Source organism: Centrocercus urophasianus, unplaced genomic scaffold (assembly GCF_019232065.1).
Source record: "Centrocercus urophasianus isolate 14NV4802_14NV808 unplaced genomic scaffold, USGS_Curo_1.0 seq_10, whole genome shotgun sequence".
In the NCBI taxonomy this organism is placed as follows: Eukaryota; Metazoa; Chordata; class Aves; order Galliformes; family Phasianidae; genus Centrocercus; species Centrocercus urophasianus.
This window is the reverse complement of record NW_024884142.1, coordinates 37463774-37482800: the sequence shown is the minus strand read 5'-3', so window position 1 is coordinate 37482800 and position 19027 is coordinate 37463774. Positions and strand designations below refer to the sequence as shown.

General features: G+C 34.9%; 1 protein-coding gene across 3 annotated transcripts in view; it reads right to left on the bottom strand.

Moving 5' to 3' along the window:
- Positions 1-19027, bottom strand: part of ARMC2 (armadillo repeat containing 2) — a 65109-nt gene that overhangs the window by 25315 nt on the left and 20767 nt on the right. For all 3 annotated transcript variants that reach the window (XR_006170335.1, XM_042827330.1, XM_042827339.1), the window contains exons 6-12: positions 17254-17324; positions 15669-15761; positions 14304-14479; positions 11492-11594; positions 9991-10211; positions 4942-5087; positions 2451-2550 (exon numbers count right to left, since the gene is read on the bottom strand). Coding sequence is in view for 2 of the 3 variants with exons in the window: in XM_042827330.1 (XP_042683264.1) it covers positions 2451-2550; positions 4942-5087; positions 9991-10211; positions 11492-11594; positions 14304-14479; positions 15669-15761; positions 17254-17324 (910 nt within the window). In the remaining variant the exon portion in view is untranslated. The remainder of the gene's footprint in view (positions 1-2450; positions 2551-4941; positions 5088-9990; positions 10212-11491; positions 11595-14303; positions 14480-15668; positions 15762-17253; positions 17325-19027) is intronic.

Below are 19027 nucleotides of genomic sequence, written 5' to 3'. Positions count from 1 at the left end.
CTCAGTACTCCTCTCCTTACCTAAGATTATGACACATGGAATTAAGCAAGTCTTGCCAACTCAATTTCAAAGTCTTTCTCAACAGAGATAAATTCCTTCTCTCCCATTCCTTCTGCTTCCTTTACTCAAGAGAGAGCATGAGCTGAACAAAAAATTAAAAAGACTTGGAACTGCAGTGTGGTGAGAAGAACAGAGACTATTTGGGTGGTAGCTACGGAATTCAGTGTATGGTGTGGGAGCAAGTCATTAGTCCCATTTCCAGTGCTCACATTTTTGTTTGCATGATATTTAATGTTTATTTTTAAAGTCACAGCACTTGAGAAAGTTTTTTGGTGCTTTTTTTTTTTTTTCCCCAGTATGTTCCTAGCTGTCATGATTGCCAGTAAATAAAAAACATGAACTTTGCAACCTTAAAATTCAAAACACACACACACTTCCTCTTTCTTAACATATCAGTTTTCAGTCCCAAGGATTTTGAATGGTTTGAGTTAATAATGCTGATTTATTCTCCTCTTCTTCCCACAGCAAACAATTTTACCCACACTGCTGTTAGCTGTTTACTTTTCAACAGGCACCACCTCATTCTATAACTCACTAGCTGTCAGCATTTTACAGTATTAGCAGTGCCAACTGTACCCCAGGAAAAGCACTCCTGCTTCTCACAGCTCAAGTGTTTATTACGCCGTACAGAAAAAAAATGGTGCCTTACCCACGGCCCTCTTCTTGATTCTGCAGGGCTTCACTAAGCTGACAAATGGCAATTGCATGCTTGATTAAAAACTGCAGTTAAGAAATAACTATTCTGAAGACATTGCGAACATAATCACCATAATACTATAACTACTTTGTTCTAACATACAAGTTCTTTTTTCTCTAACTTATATTTTGATAGACAGTTTAATATAAAAACTAAAGCTAATCTAGTGATTAGTTTAGAAAGCAGGCAAATGAGAAGCTAAATTCTGACAATTATCTGAAGAAATTTTGAAATTATATATGAGCCTAGAACTCATTATGACACAAAACTATCAAGTCAACATTTCCTTTTACAATTACAGATGAAGGCTGAAAGGAGGATGTTACTCGCTTTAAGCTCCTTACTCCCATAGGACCAACATTTGTTGAGATTTTAATACAGTGCTCACAAGGAAGTATAGCTACAAATCTAGTAAAACATAACATCTTCAAGGTTTCTCATATTATTTATGTAGTCCTTCACTGAATATCTTTATAGACTACACAATGCAAAAGCAGCCTGAACCCAGAAATACTCAGAAGTGCTGCTGAAATGTTAACCAACAGATGAAAGTAATTAATCTTTCTCCTTTCTCCTTCTTCCAATCATCTCCTCCTTTCCACCATCACAGAAAACAGAGGCAGGTAAACAGGAAAGGGAGAAAATATTTTTGTATTTGGCAACAGAAGGAATAAATTGCATAGCATAGCTGATATCATTACCTTCATTAACTATCTTTAACAACAGCAGCAAAAAGGACCTTCCAACAATTGACCACGCGTTACTAAACTTGTGTCAAATTGTGTAGGCAAGCTCAATGTGCTCAAGTCAGTTTAGACACTGGAGCAGCTAAGAAAGTTCTTTACTTCTAAAAATAATCTTTATGCTCAATGTTCTGAAACCTCATTCCACTTTTGAAATATTTATACTTTACAAAGAAGTTTTCTTCTTAAATCTCACGTGGAAATACAGCTGTGTAATTTGCCATAAATGTGGCACAGTGCTGTTACCAGCATGGCAATCTTTCAAACTATGATCCTACACCAAATCCCCAGAGCCTAGTGCTCCAGTAAACATAAAAAAGATCCCTACAATAGAGCAAGAAAATTGAGCAACAGAGACTTCAAGTTCTAATGAATCTGGTAACAAATAAACTCGTATAATTTTAGCTAGTAGGATGAGGCATTTTAACAAACTCTAAACATGTTTTTTCTAGGTGCAAGATTCCAATGCAGCCTTACAGGCATATGGTTTTCTCTAACAGAAGAGAGACATTCTGATACCTTATGCAGTTACCAAGGAACAAGCTTTGCTCTGCTTTGAAATTGTTTAGCTCTGGAAAATTCACCCTCCTTTTGTAGGAGAGGAGAGCAGAAGAAATCCTTACAGTTTCCTACTATCAAATACACAAATAAACTATTTTCTTTTAAAAGTTTTTGGTTTTTTTAACTACGAAAAACAATTAAGTATCTAAAAGACATATGCGGCCGACAGATAAATGAATCAACTGTCTATCCTCTGTATTGCTTTGAATATTTAATCTAAGTGATTTCATTTCAATTATTTACTACTTAAAATGCCATCAACCACTTAAAATTTTTATTTGGAAAATGCCTAAAAGTAGGTCACTGAAAACAGGCTTACACACAATAATGCACAGACGCATGGAGGATTAATATATAAAAATGGAGAGATAAAAAAAAAAAAAACTGACCTGCTGCTTCTGGTGTTTGTTTAGTAGGGCTAAAAATAAGATGTAACATCTGGAGCAGTCTGCTAAAGCTGCACAGAAGTCATTGTACGAAGAAAGTTTGCTACAAAGGTACAAAAACAACATACAAATGAATGAAAGCACTTTTTTTCCCACAAAAGATTAAAAAAAAAAAAAAATCACTCTGCTTTTGACTCTTAGAGCCCTGTTTTCCAACATGTTAAATAAATGCCAATACTTTGACTTCTAATAGAAGCACATGCAGTTATAGAAGAGCGTGAATAATGGAAAGAATTTTAAGGAGCTTCCCAACCTGCCTGCCACTATGACACAACAAGCTCATAGTAGAATCATAAGCTTAAGGTGAAATGGGAAGTCAGACTCCCTTCCTAACATATGGTAAAATAGATGCTAGCAACAGCACCAACAGAACACGTCTGTCACTACCAAACACAGAAATCAGATATTTCTGCAGTCACAATATTACCTCTGCATTTTCCCTAACTGCTCCAGTCCTACGTTGCTCATTTTTATCATTACAAAAAAACAGAATCAGACATGCTTTGGTCATACTAGAAATACTGCAGTAACTATGGTAATGTCTTCCTTTCCATGTAGTCAAAACCAGCAAACGTCTGTGCTGATATTCAACTACCAGCAAGACTTATGAACTTGGAGAAATGAAGAATTTGAACAGATCGGAATATATTCTCTTTGGAGAAGCTATGTAAAAGTTACTGAAAGAAAAAAAGAATAATTATTCTGTATTGCTATGATACAGAAGAAAATTTAAATCTGTGTTCCATACTGCATAGAACTTTTTTTTTTTTTGCCTGAGACTGCAATTTCCAGGAAGCTAATTAAATTGATTTTTATCAAATCAAATTTTTATCTTGAGAACCTGCAGTTCACTGAACATAAGAAGAAAAAAAAACAAAAACTGAAGCAGCAGGAAACTTTAAATAAAACAAATTACTTTTGCTCCACATTGAATTCTAGATCAAGTAAATGTCCTTGTCAGAATTACAGTCCAATTACAAAACCATCGCCTAACCAGCCTCAATTTCCATGGCATTTTCCCAAGTAAAAGAAATGCTCTCTCCCTAGAAGGAGATATGCTGAAAGTGCTGGGATCCCTGCTAGAAGTCAACTAATTTTTAGGAGCAAATTTAGAAACATAAGTGGACAAGATGACAGGGGGCTGGGGAGACAATTCATAGTATCACAGAATGATCTAGGCTGAAAGGGACCTTAAAGCTGATCCAAAGCCAACCCACTGCCAAGGGCCGCCCAAGGCTCCACTCAGCCTGGCCTTGAATGTAAATGCTACCAGGCATGGGGCATCCACAGATTCCCTGGGCAACCTGTTCCAGTGCCTCACCACTCCAAGTAAAAAGTTTCCTCCTAATGCCTAACCTTAACTTCCCCTTAGATTGAAATCATTTCTCCTTGTCCTATCATGTCTCCCTCCTGTTTGTAAACTCCCCTTAAGAAGGGGAAGTTCATCTGAATGCTTTACAGGGAGCATACATGACAAAGGATCAGACTTAACTTGCTTTTATCTGTGAATAGGAAGGAATGAGAGACCCTTACATAGCTGCTCTTCAAAGTGCAGCTCTGTCTCATCTATCAAGGAGAATGCAATAGATGATTTGGAGGAACTGAATAAGGGGAAGATTCCACAGCTGGACGGTTTCTCAATGCACATAATCTCAAAGGCAACAGGACTCACATAGGTAGTAAAGCAGCAAAGGCAAATATTTCAACCAGAATGGCACTCATAAATTGTGTTTATAATCCAACTTCTCCTTAAATAGCCAACAACTAATTCCACTACTTGTACAAAATCCTCAGACTGCTATCAAGTCCATTTAGCACTGGGTATTGCAAGTTTGTGCTTGGTAACTGGGAGTTATTCAACTTCAGATTACAAAAACTTTTGGGGTGATTCACTCATCCCAATCTTCCACTAAAAAGCACCATGCTGGGAAGAAGCCACTGAGCTGCTCATAAAACAGAGATTCTTTCAGCATTTCTACCTGCACATTCAAGTCTTGATCCTACAGATTAATCTCAAACATTCTGTAAAAAGTTCAAAATAATGAACAACATTTTCTCCCTTGTGAATTTTATCCTACACAGTCCTCCTAAAAAACATGGCCCAAAATAGGATTCATATCTAATCACTTATGCAGTTTTAAAATTTAAGAAATGGTACTTTAAAAATCTGAATCTGCGTGAATGAAGAGTGACACAATGCAACAAAACATTTTTACCAGAGACAATGACTCCAAGTTGTATGCCTGCAATAAAACAATTCTATTGCTATTAATAAAGACATCATTATCATATGAAATCAATCAAACTTAATCCAATGAATGCAAAATAAATTTTCCAATTTTAGCATTTGATCCTGCTTTTGTTAAGGTCACTTGAGGCAGAAACACTGACTCGATTGCAAGCTGAAGTCAACAGAACTGTATTCACTACACACCTGAAAATCCTGACAATGTAGGTGCACACATCCTTGTCAATCATATGCTGCTCCAGTGCCACACAGAGCTCACAGACAGCACCACTGCAAATGAGCTGGCATCTCGTCTGAGGTAAGTCAGCCAAGTTTCGCAAAGTAGCTGTCAGCTGCACATAGAATATTTAAAGATTCATTAACCATGGCTATTTACTGCAGAATCCATACTGTTCTGAAAATGTAATAAAGCTCAGGTCTCATTTATAATGTCAAAGGCAGTCTGAATATCCTGTTAACATCCTGCAGGTATGTATTTATCAATAACTCTTAACAGAAACATGTAAGTAAAAAAATAGTGCATATTAAAATGAATGTTTGAAAATGAAAGATTGACATTGGTCTTTGCCTGCATGCAGACTCTTCCTGTGAGGAAAACATCATCTTCCACTTATTTTAAAATCTTCTATTCATGAATATGATCATAAAGCAATCAAAAATTAAGTTAAATGCTATGGACAGTTTAAGTGATATTTTGTATAAGATGATCAGAGGGCTGGAGCACCTCTCCTACAAGGAAAGGTTGAGGGAACTGGGCTTGTTTAGCTTGGAGAAGAGAAGGCTCCAGGGAGACCTCATTGTGGCCTTCCAGCTCTTGAAGGGAACATATAAACAGGAGGGGGAATGGCTGTTTATGAGGGCGGACAGTGATAGAACAAGGGGAAATGGTTTTAAACTGAGACAGAAGAGGTTTAGGTTAGATATTAGGAGGAAGTTTTCCACACAGAGGGTGGTGACGCACTGGAACAGGTTGCCCAAGGAGGCTGTGGATGCCCCATCCCTGGAGGCATTCAAGGCCAGGCTGGATGTGGCTCTGGGCAGCCTGGTCTGGTGGTTGGCGACCCTGCACATAGCAGGGGGGTTGAAACCAGATGATCATTGTGGTCCTTGTCAACCCAGGCCATTCTATGATTCTGATCTTGTAAATTTACATGTAAGTCCTGTAAATTATACTGACATTTGACACATATTTTAACTGTGAGTTATAATGATGATGAACTGATTTTAAAAGGCAATATGATTTATTCACTTTGATTAACACATTCCAAAGTTAATCTAGATCAGGAGAAATCTAGCGTACAATCAGTATAGAAAATGAAAAGCTGAAGTCCAAGTTTATTTTGGAGAAATCAAAATATTTTCAGAAGATACTGTTCTATTTCAAGGAGTTTCAAACAGGAAATATTCTATCACCTATACATATACACAATGAATCAGCTTTGCATATTTTGAGATGCTGTGGTTCTCTTCCATAACAAGGGTATTCAAATACCAATGTTAGAAAAGCAATGACAGGTAAGTGAACAGTTAATCAAAACCAGAAACTACAAAATTAAAGTGGGGCCAAGATTAAGTGTTCCAATTGCTCATAATCACATAAAACTTGAAATGAAATATATCACTGAGGTGCAGTGATTGTCTGGTGATAAGTAATACATCATTTTATAGAAAAATCTGTCAAAGAGCAGGTTACGTTGTTGCTTTTGAGCAGCTTTTGCTCAGATGGTACTAAGCACAACACTACCATTTTCCAACTGCTTTTAAATTTTCTGTCCAATTTCAATACACTTGATGAAAAATGCATGTCTGCAATCACTACAAGTTTTAGGAAACAACAACCAACTGTACAGACTGCACAGAAAATGAGAAAGAGCTCAAGGGCTGCCAGAAGTAGCTGAAGTTGAGCAAGCAAGTTGGAAGTACTGCTTGCTCAGGCATGCAAGAAGTTAATCTGTTCAAAAACAGACTTCACTGATCGATACATATAAAATACTTTACTCCCTTCAAATTCGATGGGCCATTTATTTTTATTAGCACAGGACAAAAATCAAGGCAATAAAATATCAAACTCCACAAAGATACACAGTAATTACTTCTGTTAAGGGACCATTTCTGAATCTCTAGATTTGCAAAGCTGAAGCGAAACACCACCTCAAGTAATTAATGCAAATCTACAACAATTCAGACCAAGGCTGAAAGCCTTCTGGAAAAGAAAAACATAAGAATTGAAAAGACTTAAAAACAGACCCCCACGGTCTGCAGTGAGAATGACTCTCTAAACCTAACATGGAAGGTCTCTACAAAAATCAACATATTATAACCATCCATCCACTATGTTCCAGTCCTGCTGTTTAACTACCAGGGCCCTCATCTACACTAGATCCACAATGGCAGCACAAATTCTGTAAGTTTTACAGTCTCAGCTCAAGTATCAAGAACAACTTTGCATTTCTTCCTTTACTCAGCATTTATTTTGTTATTATTTTATTAGAGCAGTTCCTTTAGTTTCTAATGGAGTAATTCTTGGTTTTTGTTATTTAAATGAAAAAACATCATTTTAACAGCAATATCCAAATACAGCATTCCTAAAATTCTACAAATATCCAGAAATATTCTGTTGGAAATGGTCAGAGATCACTATGCAAGTTATGAACTTCCATAGGTTCCCAAACCATTTGGAATCAGACAACCTCAGATTTACTGCTTATGGAAAACCCTGTTTTCAAAGAGCATTAGTAATATTTTCCAAGCATGCTGCCTCACTCATTTCTTGATATTACAAAAAAAAAAAAAAAAATCATGTTGCCTTTTTGCATTTACAAAGCCTAATACCTTGATGAGCTTAAACTGTCAAGAATTTTACTATTAGTGACCAGTGACCAGTATCATGCAGTCTCTGCATGGCCCAGGAGTAATTCTACTAAATGTATGAAAAATACAAAAGTAAGTATACGTGTAAAGTTACTGAAAACGTACTCCCATTTCCCCTAACACTTCATCAGGAAAGCTCAGACAGAACTATAAAACAATCTTAGAAAGGACAATAAAGGCCAGTCTGAAACAACAGCTGCACAGAAAGATGGTTCAGGTAATACATAAACAACAACTAGCACATAAGTGAAATATGAAGGTAACAAAGCACAAAATAACAGAAGCCAGCCAAACAAATTCAAGAGCTATTCTAATTTCTTCAAGCAGACAACACGATTCAGGGAGAAATGCAAAACAATTGACTCTAGCAAATCTTACCAGCTCTAATTCTCATGTTGCCACATGAAAGATCAAATTCATGAAAACTGGAAATTTAACAGCAGATAAATGCTATTTTTAAAGGGAAAGACATTTTAAGTGCTTTTCAATTAAGGAACACAGAGTACTTGTTAAGTCTTGTCAGTGAAACTTCAAAAGCTTTGGCTTTTGAATAAGCATTACCATAATTCATAGGAATATGATCAGCTGCAGCAACATGAGTCAGAGATTGTCTTGGTCTCTTGTCTTCTATTATGGAAAAATACATATTATTACAAACATTTTTTATTTTTGTATTCTGGAACTTCTGCATAACAAATATTTTGTTAAGAATGAAGACATCTGAGGGAAAGTTTATTCCCATAAAAACAAGCTGGCAAGATTATGTATAACACTGCCATCTGGTGATTGTGCAATTATACAGTTAAAGAATGAAGGGTCAGTCCCGTTTAACTGAAATACTTGAGTTTTTAGGATTTAGAGCCAGCAGAGACTCCCTCGGAGATCATTGTGAATATTTAGCATGTTTTTCTTCTCCACTGTAATTGTCTTCCATTCCTGAAAACCTATGTTTGTTCATTATTTCTCTACAACACTGCATATTTGACCTTTTGCTAGAAGTTAAGTATGGCACAAAATCTTCTTTATTCTCAAAATACGATCATTGAAGACGAGGTCTTCAATACAACATCCCTGAAAATAGAGCAGTTCCTATATTTATGACAGTGACTGAAAATTTAATTGACACAGAATAAATTGTGCACTTTCATGTAGATTTGTTAAAGAAAATGGCATGAGAAAGTCACAGAGGAATTCCATAGCAGCAGGAATCACTGTGCTACTACAGGAGAGATACAGAATACAAATTACAAAGAAAGGAAGAAAAGGCAATGCTCCAAAGTTGCAGGGAAGTTCAGACAGCAGGTCAGCCAGCTGAAAACAGTGATTCATTTGTTTTATTAATTTGCAGTTTGCAAACTCACCCGGTCTGTTTATGTTTATATAAAGATTATACACATTTATGGAGAGACATTGCTCCACTAAAACAAAAAAATAAGTAAGAATAAGGTGATGGTATAAGCTATTCTTTTCTCATATAATTTCAAGTACCAAATCCCATGTTTGTAAGTGATTATGCTAAACGACAGATTTCTCTAAACATTGCTTCAGAAAATCACCTAATCCATTTCCCTGTGAAGGGCCAGTAGCTTACAGTTATCCCACTGGCTAATCTTTACCTCATACTTTACAAATGCAGTTGGCAAATTTTCAATAAATACATAAAAAACTCACAAGCTATGCATAACTTAAGATGTACTTACCAATTTTTTATTTTTATTTTTTTTTCTAAAACACCTCAGTTTAAACTCAGTTTCAGGGCAAAGGACTATTTTTTTTTTTTTTTTTTTTTTAATAGTCATCGCTTACTAAGATTGCTTACCAGAAATTTGAGCCTGCTGCCTTTAAAAAGTTGGCTTTTATATTATTGACCTTTTCCTTAAATTCTATTTCTGGCAAAAAACACTTTGTCAAACCAATGGAGATGTGTTTTCCTACCTGTTTTTTTTTTTTTTTAATGCATTTTTCTTGTAATAAAAGCTTTTTTTTTTTTAATCTTCTAGGGCATAGCAGAATACATTTGTATTTATTACTGCAATTTAAAGAATTTACAAGGGAACACATTTACTATAAGATCCAGAACACTGTCAGCACCATACTGTAATAATCACAAATTTGTTTAATTAAATACCTAAAAATATTTCTATTTACTCAGAAAGTCCAAAGCCATTAAAATTAACTACTGAAAATATGTGCAGTAATTCAGTTTTGGTGCTGAACAACTTAATGTAAACTTGTTAAAAGTAATTCTATTCAAATGCAGGTACAACTCTTGTCAGTGGTGCACAAGGTTAGCTTATCTCCTCTGATTAAGTTTTTTATTTCCCTGTGAAATGTTTACTTTTAGAAATGAAAGTAAATGCTAACCTGGACTAATAGGTGGCCCAATCTGGAGAAATGTGAGTCATTTTCTTTTATACTATTAATCTGCTTCATTAACTGCAGCAACAATTCAACAGCTCCTTTGCTGACCATTTCATTAAGGAGCACTGCATTTCCAGACATAAATTTTACAGCTCCCAAGCAATACAGGATAGCTTCATTGTTTTTTTGTAGATCTTCAGTTCTCAGGACCTCCAACAAACAATCTAAAACAAAAATTGTTAATTTTAGGCTTTCTGAATAATAATTTAATGTTTGATATAGTTCAGTCAACAAAGATTAACAACTGAAAAGAAAAAAAAAACCCTCTTGTTGAAATCCTTCTATACTTTTCTAATAAATAGGTAAGAAAAATTGGGTATTTGGATCAAAACCAAGGAACAATTGTTGATGAATAACAGAACTGACTTCTTTCTCTCCAGACTTGAAGAACCAATATCAGTTGTAAACACACTGTGGTAATCATTAAACTCTTCAGTCAAGATTTGAAAAAGTATGTATGCCTGGAATTTTGTGTATTAGACTTGAGACATTCAAAGGGGTTTATTCTTTTTACTTGCTGAAAAATCAAATGTGTTAGAGACTCTCACGTGGAGCATTAAAAAGCACAGATGAGCAATTCAAATCTCACACTTGAAGTCTGCCCGTACAATGCTTAGCTTTACTCTCTTTACTGATTAAGTTACTGTATACTTTTGCATTATGACACCACTGTCAGACACCTGAAATGCTAAATGAATGCTTGTTAATACAAACCTAGTGCATCTTTCCAAATGGAGATATTCTGAATTTGGCAGATGTATTTTAAATAAGCAAATCTAGCCAATATCATGCTTTTGAATTTCTTGTAACTGACTGAAAGCTACATATGATTCTTCCTATGTTTCATCCACTTGAATAGAAGTATTTTCCCACCTTATTTGATATTAGAGATTTCTAAAGTTTTTCTGTCTGCATTGGGTTTACACGGCAAGTTTTCAGTAGCAGAGATGCTGCAGGAATGGCCTGTATGTGCAAAACCCATCACTGACCCATTCCAGATCCCAGTGAGCTCCAGTTTCTCCAAAAAGGAACCACTGCTGCCAGATCTGAGCCACGAGTGATGCTGGGTGCATCTCAGGGAGAACAGATTGAAGAAAAACAGCTGTGTGACAGCAGATGGGAGAGAGGAGAATGTGAGAGAAACAGTCCTGCAGACACCAAGGTCAGAGCAGCAGGGCAGGAAGTGCTCCAGGCATGAAAATGAAATTTCCAAGAGAGGCCCATGGAGGACCAGCCTGTCCCTGTGCAACTAGGCACTGTGCAGAGCAGGTCTCCACATGCAGACACATGGAGGAGATTGAGGAGCAGGAGCAAAGGGTGACCACGAAGGAGTGAAAGAAAGCCGGTTATGAATTGCTCCATTCCCCTGTGCTACTCAGGGGCAGGAGACAGAAGACAGTGGATGCTTCAACATCTAAGATATAAATAATAAGAAAATACGTACCTAGCAATGTATCATTTTGAATGAGGTAGTCATTTTTTCCATTCCTGCAAACTTTAAATGCAAGCTTGCAGGCTCCGAGAAGATTTTTTCCATCCACTTTCATCTGCAAGATAAAAGTCATAAGAATCATAAGAATCACAACTAATACCTGCATACTAGTTTTACTGTGAGAATGCAGTGTCTGAATTCTTAAAACCCAGCTAAAACCATGATAGGATACACAGCCACACTGAAAAGTTTGCAAAAGTAAAAGGCACTAGCTAGATTTAAGCTCTCTTCAGCAAATTGTGGAGACTGACTTTGAAATAACAGATATATATAAGCTTTTCATGTAGTATACGATTGTACTTTTTTTTTCTTCCTAATTCACTCATCTAAAGAAATTCCACACAGGATTCACTGGTTCTGCATCTATGGCCATACAACAAGGAAATCCAATGCAACAATATATTTCGTAATGAAAGTAATTCTCAGATATCAGAAAAGATCTTACAACATGCTAAAGGTTACTGAAAGAAAGGAAAGCAAGAGTTAGATCTCTAATGGCAATCTCTTCCTTGTCTCTGCTTTTGAAGGTTTGAAGGGCAAGTTCCTGCTGCTCAGGATTTTTAACAGATGGAAAAAGGAAAGAAAAGACAGGAAAAAATGAAGGAAAAAATGTTTGTAACAGAACATTTCTTTTAAGCACCACGTAACACCTATGCGGTATCTGAATATATATTTTCTGATTAAAATAATATATATCAACTTAAAGAAGAAAATTACTAATATGTCTACAATGCAATGACACTTGGTATCACTTCAGTAGTAATAATCTATATATACTTTATAGAAGCTGAACTAGAAGGTTTAAGAGCACCAACTTAAGTGAGAGTTCTATTAGGAAACATTGCCAGCATGTTTTAAGATTTAACATAACACATCAACATTTTGACTAAATTCAGTTCTTAAAAATTCTCAGTCAGCACAGATGAACTAATTCCTAGGGTAAATCATCTGCCTAAAATTATAGATTATTAAAGATTCTACATATAATCTTTCATAAAATCAGACAAATAATCAAATGCAGATTGCTATTGAGGGAGAAAAAGCAGTCTGTAAGGGATGTAAGGACAGCTCCTAAGGAAATGCATTCAAGCAAGATCTCACTATACAGGTACACACGTAACATAAGCTAAAGCTAAGCACTGATTTCAGTATTTTTTCATAATTTTAAACTCCTAACCTATTGATTATACAAAAAAAACATAGCAACACTGGGATTTCAATGTATAGTGTTGATGCTAAGACTAAGTAACCTGCTCCTTGTGGAAATATTTTGAATCTGTAAATCACAAATTTATAAAAAGAAAAGGAATCTTAAACAGAACGGAATATTGCAGAAAAATATATTACCTTCCAGTTTCTTAAGTACAACTACATTAATGGAACTACTGGGACATGGCACCATGGTGACTCACCTTACCGTGAATGAAAAATAGATAAAGCTTTTAGAAGCACACATCTGTTGTGTCACACTTAAATCAGAGATGACTTGTCACCACACTGACATTACTAGCAACAAAAATGATGAATTCAAAACAATCACTTACCAAACCACTGACTCACATGAGTGCACGTCTATAAAACTGAGCACTTGTCTACTTCAAATTCTACTAATAATTCAGTCTTACCTTTATATTACTTCTGATCTTATGCCTTAGTTTTAGCATAAATTAAAATTACTTATTTCAATCCCAATACGTCTGTCTTAAAAAAAAAAAAATCACTTGACTGTGCCTTTGGACATATCCTGTTCTTTCTGTAGTTTTTTTGGTTGGTTGGTTGGTTTTTTTGTTGATTTTTTTTTAAATGAAAATCACTAGCTCTATCTTAAAAACCTTATTTTAAGGCATCCACAGTCTCACAATCAAACACTGTGACTCCAGTGAGAATCTAAGTATATCCACCCTAGATATCTTACGCTTGTGTACAGCTTTTTCCACAGTCATGCTGGAAAAACAGTTTATTTCCCTTCTTTTCAAAAATAATTGAAGAGATTTAGCATGTACCTTTCTTCAGTCTACTCTATGTCAAACAAACTTGATGGTCTCTATCAAATGTGCTTTTCAGATCTCTGACTATTTAAGACATACTTGCAGGCTTCTATTCATTATGTACTTTAAATGACTTCTCTTTGGATATAATTTTTCAGCTTATGTTCATCTCCCTTAATTATCAGCTACATTTAGACCATGTTTCCCTAGCTCACTTATACAAATATCGTACAAAATGGTAACAAAAACCTTAGAAGTGTAATCTAACAAGAGGGCTGCCACTAACATTATCTGACCTTGGAAAATGTCCTTGGCTATTCCAGCTTTCACAAAGAAAGGGACAATTATAATTACTTAATTAAAAAAAAAAAAAAGTTTTAATATTTTCAGATAAATGTGTTTAAAGTCAATATATTATTCAAAATTAAACTTTAATTCCAGACCTAACTTTTTAAACTGTTTCTAAAATCCCAGTATATGTATCTCAGCTTAGGACACCATCTCTTTTCCATGCACAAGGAATATGCCAACCACGGTACACCAACTACCATACTTTGAGTCCCTATTTCCTTTCCCAGATGCAATTTCCCTGCAAAATATAGGCTCCAACAGGTGCCCATCTGAATGAATGGCTGTATTTGTAAGGCAAGAAACCGTAACTAGCATATTGTTAGTTTTAAACACCTTTTATAAGGATGAAACGAAAAGCTAAATATAAGTTGTAATTCACAGTGTTAAGCTTCACATTCTATCAAATAGCATTTTGAAAAACTTACAGACAGAATAATCTTTGCCAGGTTCAGGCAAAGTGGATCTGAATCAATTTCTACAAGTTTATACAATGTCTTCAGAAGCATACTTCTTCTTTTACATCTTTTTCCAAGCATATTTCCTTCATTCAAGACTTGATAGAGTTTGGTGCAAGCCAAACAAAGACTTTCTATGTTGTCTTCTAATTGAAGGGAGTAGGAAAAGAGAGAAAAACACAAAATAATAGTCAGTGTCATCTTTTCCAGAGCATCTTAATAGACATAAACACAGGAGAACAAGATAAAGAATGCGTTGCATAAGAACAAAAATAATGCAACCAATAAATCTTCAAAGATGATAACGCAATTCTCAGAAACAATTGTATGTTGGCCTTTCAAAAAGAAAAGGGGTCAACAATATGATTTTCTTTAGTTCCAGCCATTTCACAGGAAGGACATGATTCGATTTTACCTCTAAATAATACTTTGCTTACCTATAAAGAACGTGTCGCTATGAAAAAGTTTAAAAGTTTAAGAAAGTTCAGCAACTCACATTTCACAGTATCAGCACTAAACAAGGAAAGGTTGAATTGCACAGCTGTTTCCATGTTCTCTGACAGCTGCCTTTTCTACACATCAGTTACAGGTGTCGGAATCCTGCCTTTCTAAGATAACAATATAGTTTGGGAATCACTCAGAACTGTACAAGTGTTCCAGACTTATCTACATCTGCAAAATTATGCAAAAAAAAAATCTAATCTGTAGCATACTACAATGAATGCTGCTCAAGATACTGTAAAGAATCAAACCCTTTATTTGACATTCACTTTTAACTACTTGTAAAAACAAAACTACTTCTATATTCTATATAATATTCACAATGGGAAACTGAAAAAAAAGAAAAAAACAAACTTTTAAATAAAACTTAAGGATGGATTTCAGGGTTAAGTCTTCCAAGCCTTCTTTAATTTACTCAATTTTGCTTCAGTATTCTGGGTCACTGTACACTTTTCTGAGTCATCTAACACTTTAAGCACAAGGGGAAATTTTCATTGAGAATTCCTCACTTTTCTAAACTTAGTTCAGACTTTCAAATACAGCCCACACTTAAAATAGTGAATCTACGAAGTACTTTATTTTTATAACTATTATCTCATCACTGACTGTTAAATTGGTAGAGCTATGGCCTCTAAAACAAGCTGATTTCATTACACAAGATGTTCTCTTAGCCAGTGTTTTTTATTTTATGCTACTAAGTCACTGAACATATTAAAGCATAAACGACTACACAGTTCAACTACAGTTATTCTTCTCTAAATGAGTAAATGAGTCTTGTGTTTCCTCCAGGAAGTAAAACAGAAAATACATACTTTCAAGAACAGTGTTACCCACCACTTTCCAGTTCTTGCAGAATTGGTAGAACCTTCACATGCCAAAAGCTTTTTTCCTCTTCCGATTCATCTATTCTCGTACCATCCTCTAATCCTTCCAAACACATTCAAAACAGAAGAGCATATTCAGTGAAGATTTCAACTTCTACACAAATAAATAATTACAAACACTTCATTTATCGCTCAGGGGGAAAAAAAAAAAAAGCAAGCTAAAATTGTCTGATTTTGCTATACTCTGGGTTATTCTACCAGTTCAAGCTTCTGTTGTTGCAGTTGTTTACAATTCCTCAAAAACGAGAGTTTTGCACAAAATTAGATGGAGAAATGTTTTGATATATAAAGCTGCCCTATAATCCAGATTTGTTTCTGTTTGCTGACAATGTTTCATTTGACTGCTGAACTGGAAGGTAACAACTACACTTACATCACTGTGTTTTTCAGCTTTGTATCTATGTGACAGCTCATTCTGTGTTAAAAACATCCATACTACAGACAGTCCTCTAAGTGTAACAATTTTATCTAGTTCACATGTACAATATTACACTAAAATTGATTAGCTGACACTTTGTTCTCATAGAATCATAGAATGGCCTGGGTTGAAAAGGACCATAATGATCATCTAGTTTCAACCTTCCTGCTATGTCCAGGACCACCAAACACTACTAGATCAGGCTCAACAGAGAAGTAAGGGAAAAATTCTTACTAATTACATTCTGTTAATAACGCTAAGCGCCTCACACAATCAGCTTTTAAAATCTTCTTAAGTTCAAGTAAAATACATGCTTCTTATTCTTTTGTTACATGTTAGACAGTTTCTAGCACAGTTGGTATTTTGGGAGATAAATAGCAAACTCCTGACATCTGAAATATGCCCTGCCTCCAATAAGGATGACAAAGTTTGAAGTCAAACCATTTCCATTTTTCTTGTGCAACCTCTACCTATGAAATAGCACAAATAAATTATAAGGCTTGTAAATGGAGAAGATAAAGCCTCAAATAGCAACTCCCACTCTAAGTAAATGGAAGAAGAGCACATCACAGCCTTTGTCAGAATGATCCAGAATCACACAATTGCTCAGTTCTAGTAAAACAGTAATAAAGTAACAGTAAAGTAGAAAACTTCAAGTTGTCATATCAGATTCTCAAATATACACTTGAGATGCATGAAACATGTCAATTCTCAGAAAATAACATTTAAAATCTGTTCTACAAAAATTAGCAAAATGCATCCCTACAAGAGAATCCAGAATCTTCAGCTAATATAAGCAGGGCAAAGCTTTGTTAATTTCCAGGCAGCTATGTCAGCTTACACAAAGTGATAAGATGATGAAGTGTTAATGGGAAACTTCTTGAACATTGTTCCTGTACACCAACAACACTAAAAATGCAATATATTTAGAAAACCAAATATATTGTTCAGAGAAAAAAAAAAAATCTCCAAATTATAATATTTAGTTGATGTATGTTTGAATGTAGTTCACATCTGGGAGAAAAAAAAAAAAAAAAAAAAAAAAAAAAGGAAAAGATGTAACAAAGAAAAAAAAAGTTTTTGGCCAGAGGAGACTGAAATGCTTTATATGAAATACCTGTTAATCTTGTCTTCCAGTCTATACTCCTTGGCTTCGATGCAACTACGCCATGCTTTTTCATCTGGTTACTAAAAGAAACAACATACATGTACACAGAAAGTACATCAGAATACAATGCCTACTTCACATGCAATACAAGATCTGTGTATTGCTAACTGGAAAATATACATTATCTTTACTAATGTGTTAATTACCTGCTCATTAAAAATGACGCATAAAAACAACATTCTCCTGCATGTATTACAGAAAGCTCTTTCAGAATTACTGACTGCTTTACACCACAAGAGGTCACCCTTAAGGAATACAAACTAACACATTTCCACTTCTTACAGTAACACCGAAAGCTAACCAAACTAAACTCAGAGATTCAATTTTTCATCATCAGTATCATTAACTGAATATGAGCTCAACTAATTTTAAACTGCAGGTTTGTTCATTCACAAGGACAATTGCTTCTTCTGATAGAATTAACACTTCTAAGAAATTCAATTAGAAGAATTTTCAAAGAAACAAACTCCTTGATAGACCTTAATGTAAACTCAGCCTGTGAACTGTTTCTAACAGTAGAATGGTCACTGGTTTTGTTAGTAAAAGAAACATGCTTTGTATCTCTTTTTTGGTTTGTTTGTTAGTAATACCATGATTCTAGTTGATTATATCATTAGTCTTTGGCCAAAAGAAACTACTACATACATCTTTGATAAATGTATTGTCTGTTTGCCTAAGTACCCAAGTAACACTGATCTAAATATATTATTAAATTTATTATTAATTTACTATTAAAATAGAAATCTTTCCTCCCTTAAGTTATATAGACCAAGACTTTTGTCTTCAGCACATGTTTAATTTAACACTCCTTATTCCATTTATAGTCCATGTACCAACGCAACCTAATCCCCTAAATTTCCTTCTAAGGCTAATAGAAGCATGTTAGTAACGTTTTTATTTTTATTTTTATTTTTAACCCGTTAACTTAGCTGCTATAAAGCTTAAAGCTAAACTGTTTTTTAAGTGGTTTGCTGGATTGCGGCCTAAATCCTGTCTGCCAGTCCAGACAGAGCTGTAAGTCATCCTATCAACAGATGGAGACAGAATAAAACACAAAGCTCGTGTAAGATCACTTCGCTATCAAAGAGACTGGAAAGCTGACTGCTATCAGTCAAAATTTCCCAAGCAATCATTACAGAGGAACATTCACTTCATTATGGCTAACGGTGAGTCATGCTTTCCTTTAGAGCAGGAACATTAAAGTTCTCTAAAATCCAAATGCTTATACAAACTATCCTGAAATTCCTTCATCTCATGTATGGCAGTCCATAGTCAGCTGAGGAAGCAACACTTGAAAGGTGGGGGGAAAAAAAAAAAAAAAAAAAAAAAAAAAAAAGACAAGCACGTGCACACCTAAAACAGACCAATATGTGTAGATACATAGTTTAAGAAACAGTTCTATAGGACATGTTAAATACAATTTAGTGTATTAATACAAATCAACACTTGGTTCCATTTACGTGAGTTGTCCTACAAACCATTCTGAGGTTTTGCTTTCCCTGAAATGAAGGCTATAACCTCGGCAAAGGACACCACGTAAGTATGATAATAATAACTATTTCACTCATCTAGTACAGATATACTCAGAAATCAGAATAACAACAATGATATGCAGGCATGCTGACATTACCTGCCTATATGAATACAGATGTCTGAGTTTGCTTTCCTCAGAAAAAAAAATAAAATAAAATAAAATAAAATAAAATAAAATAAAATAAAATAA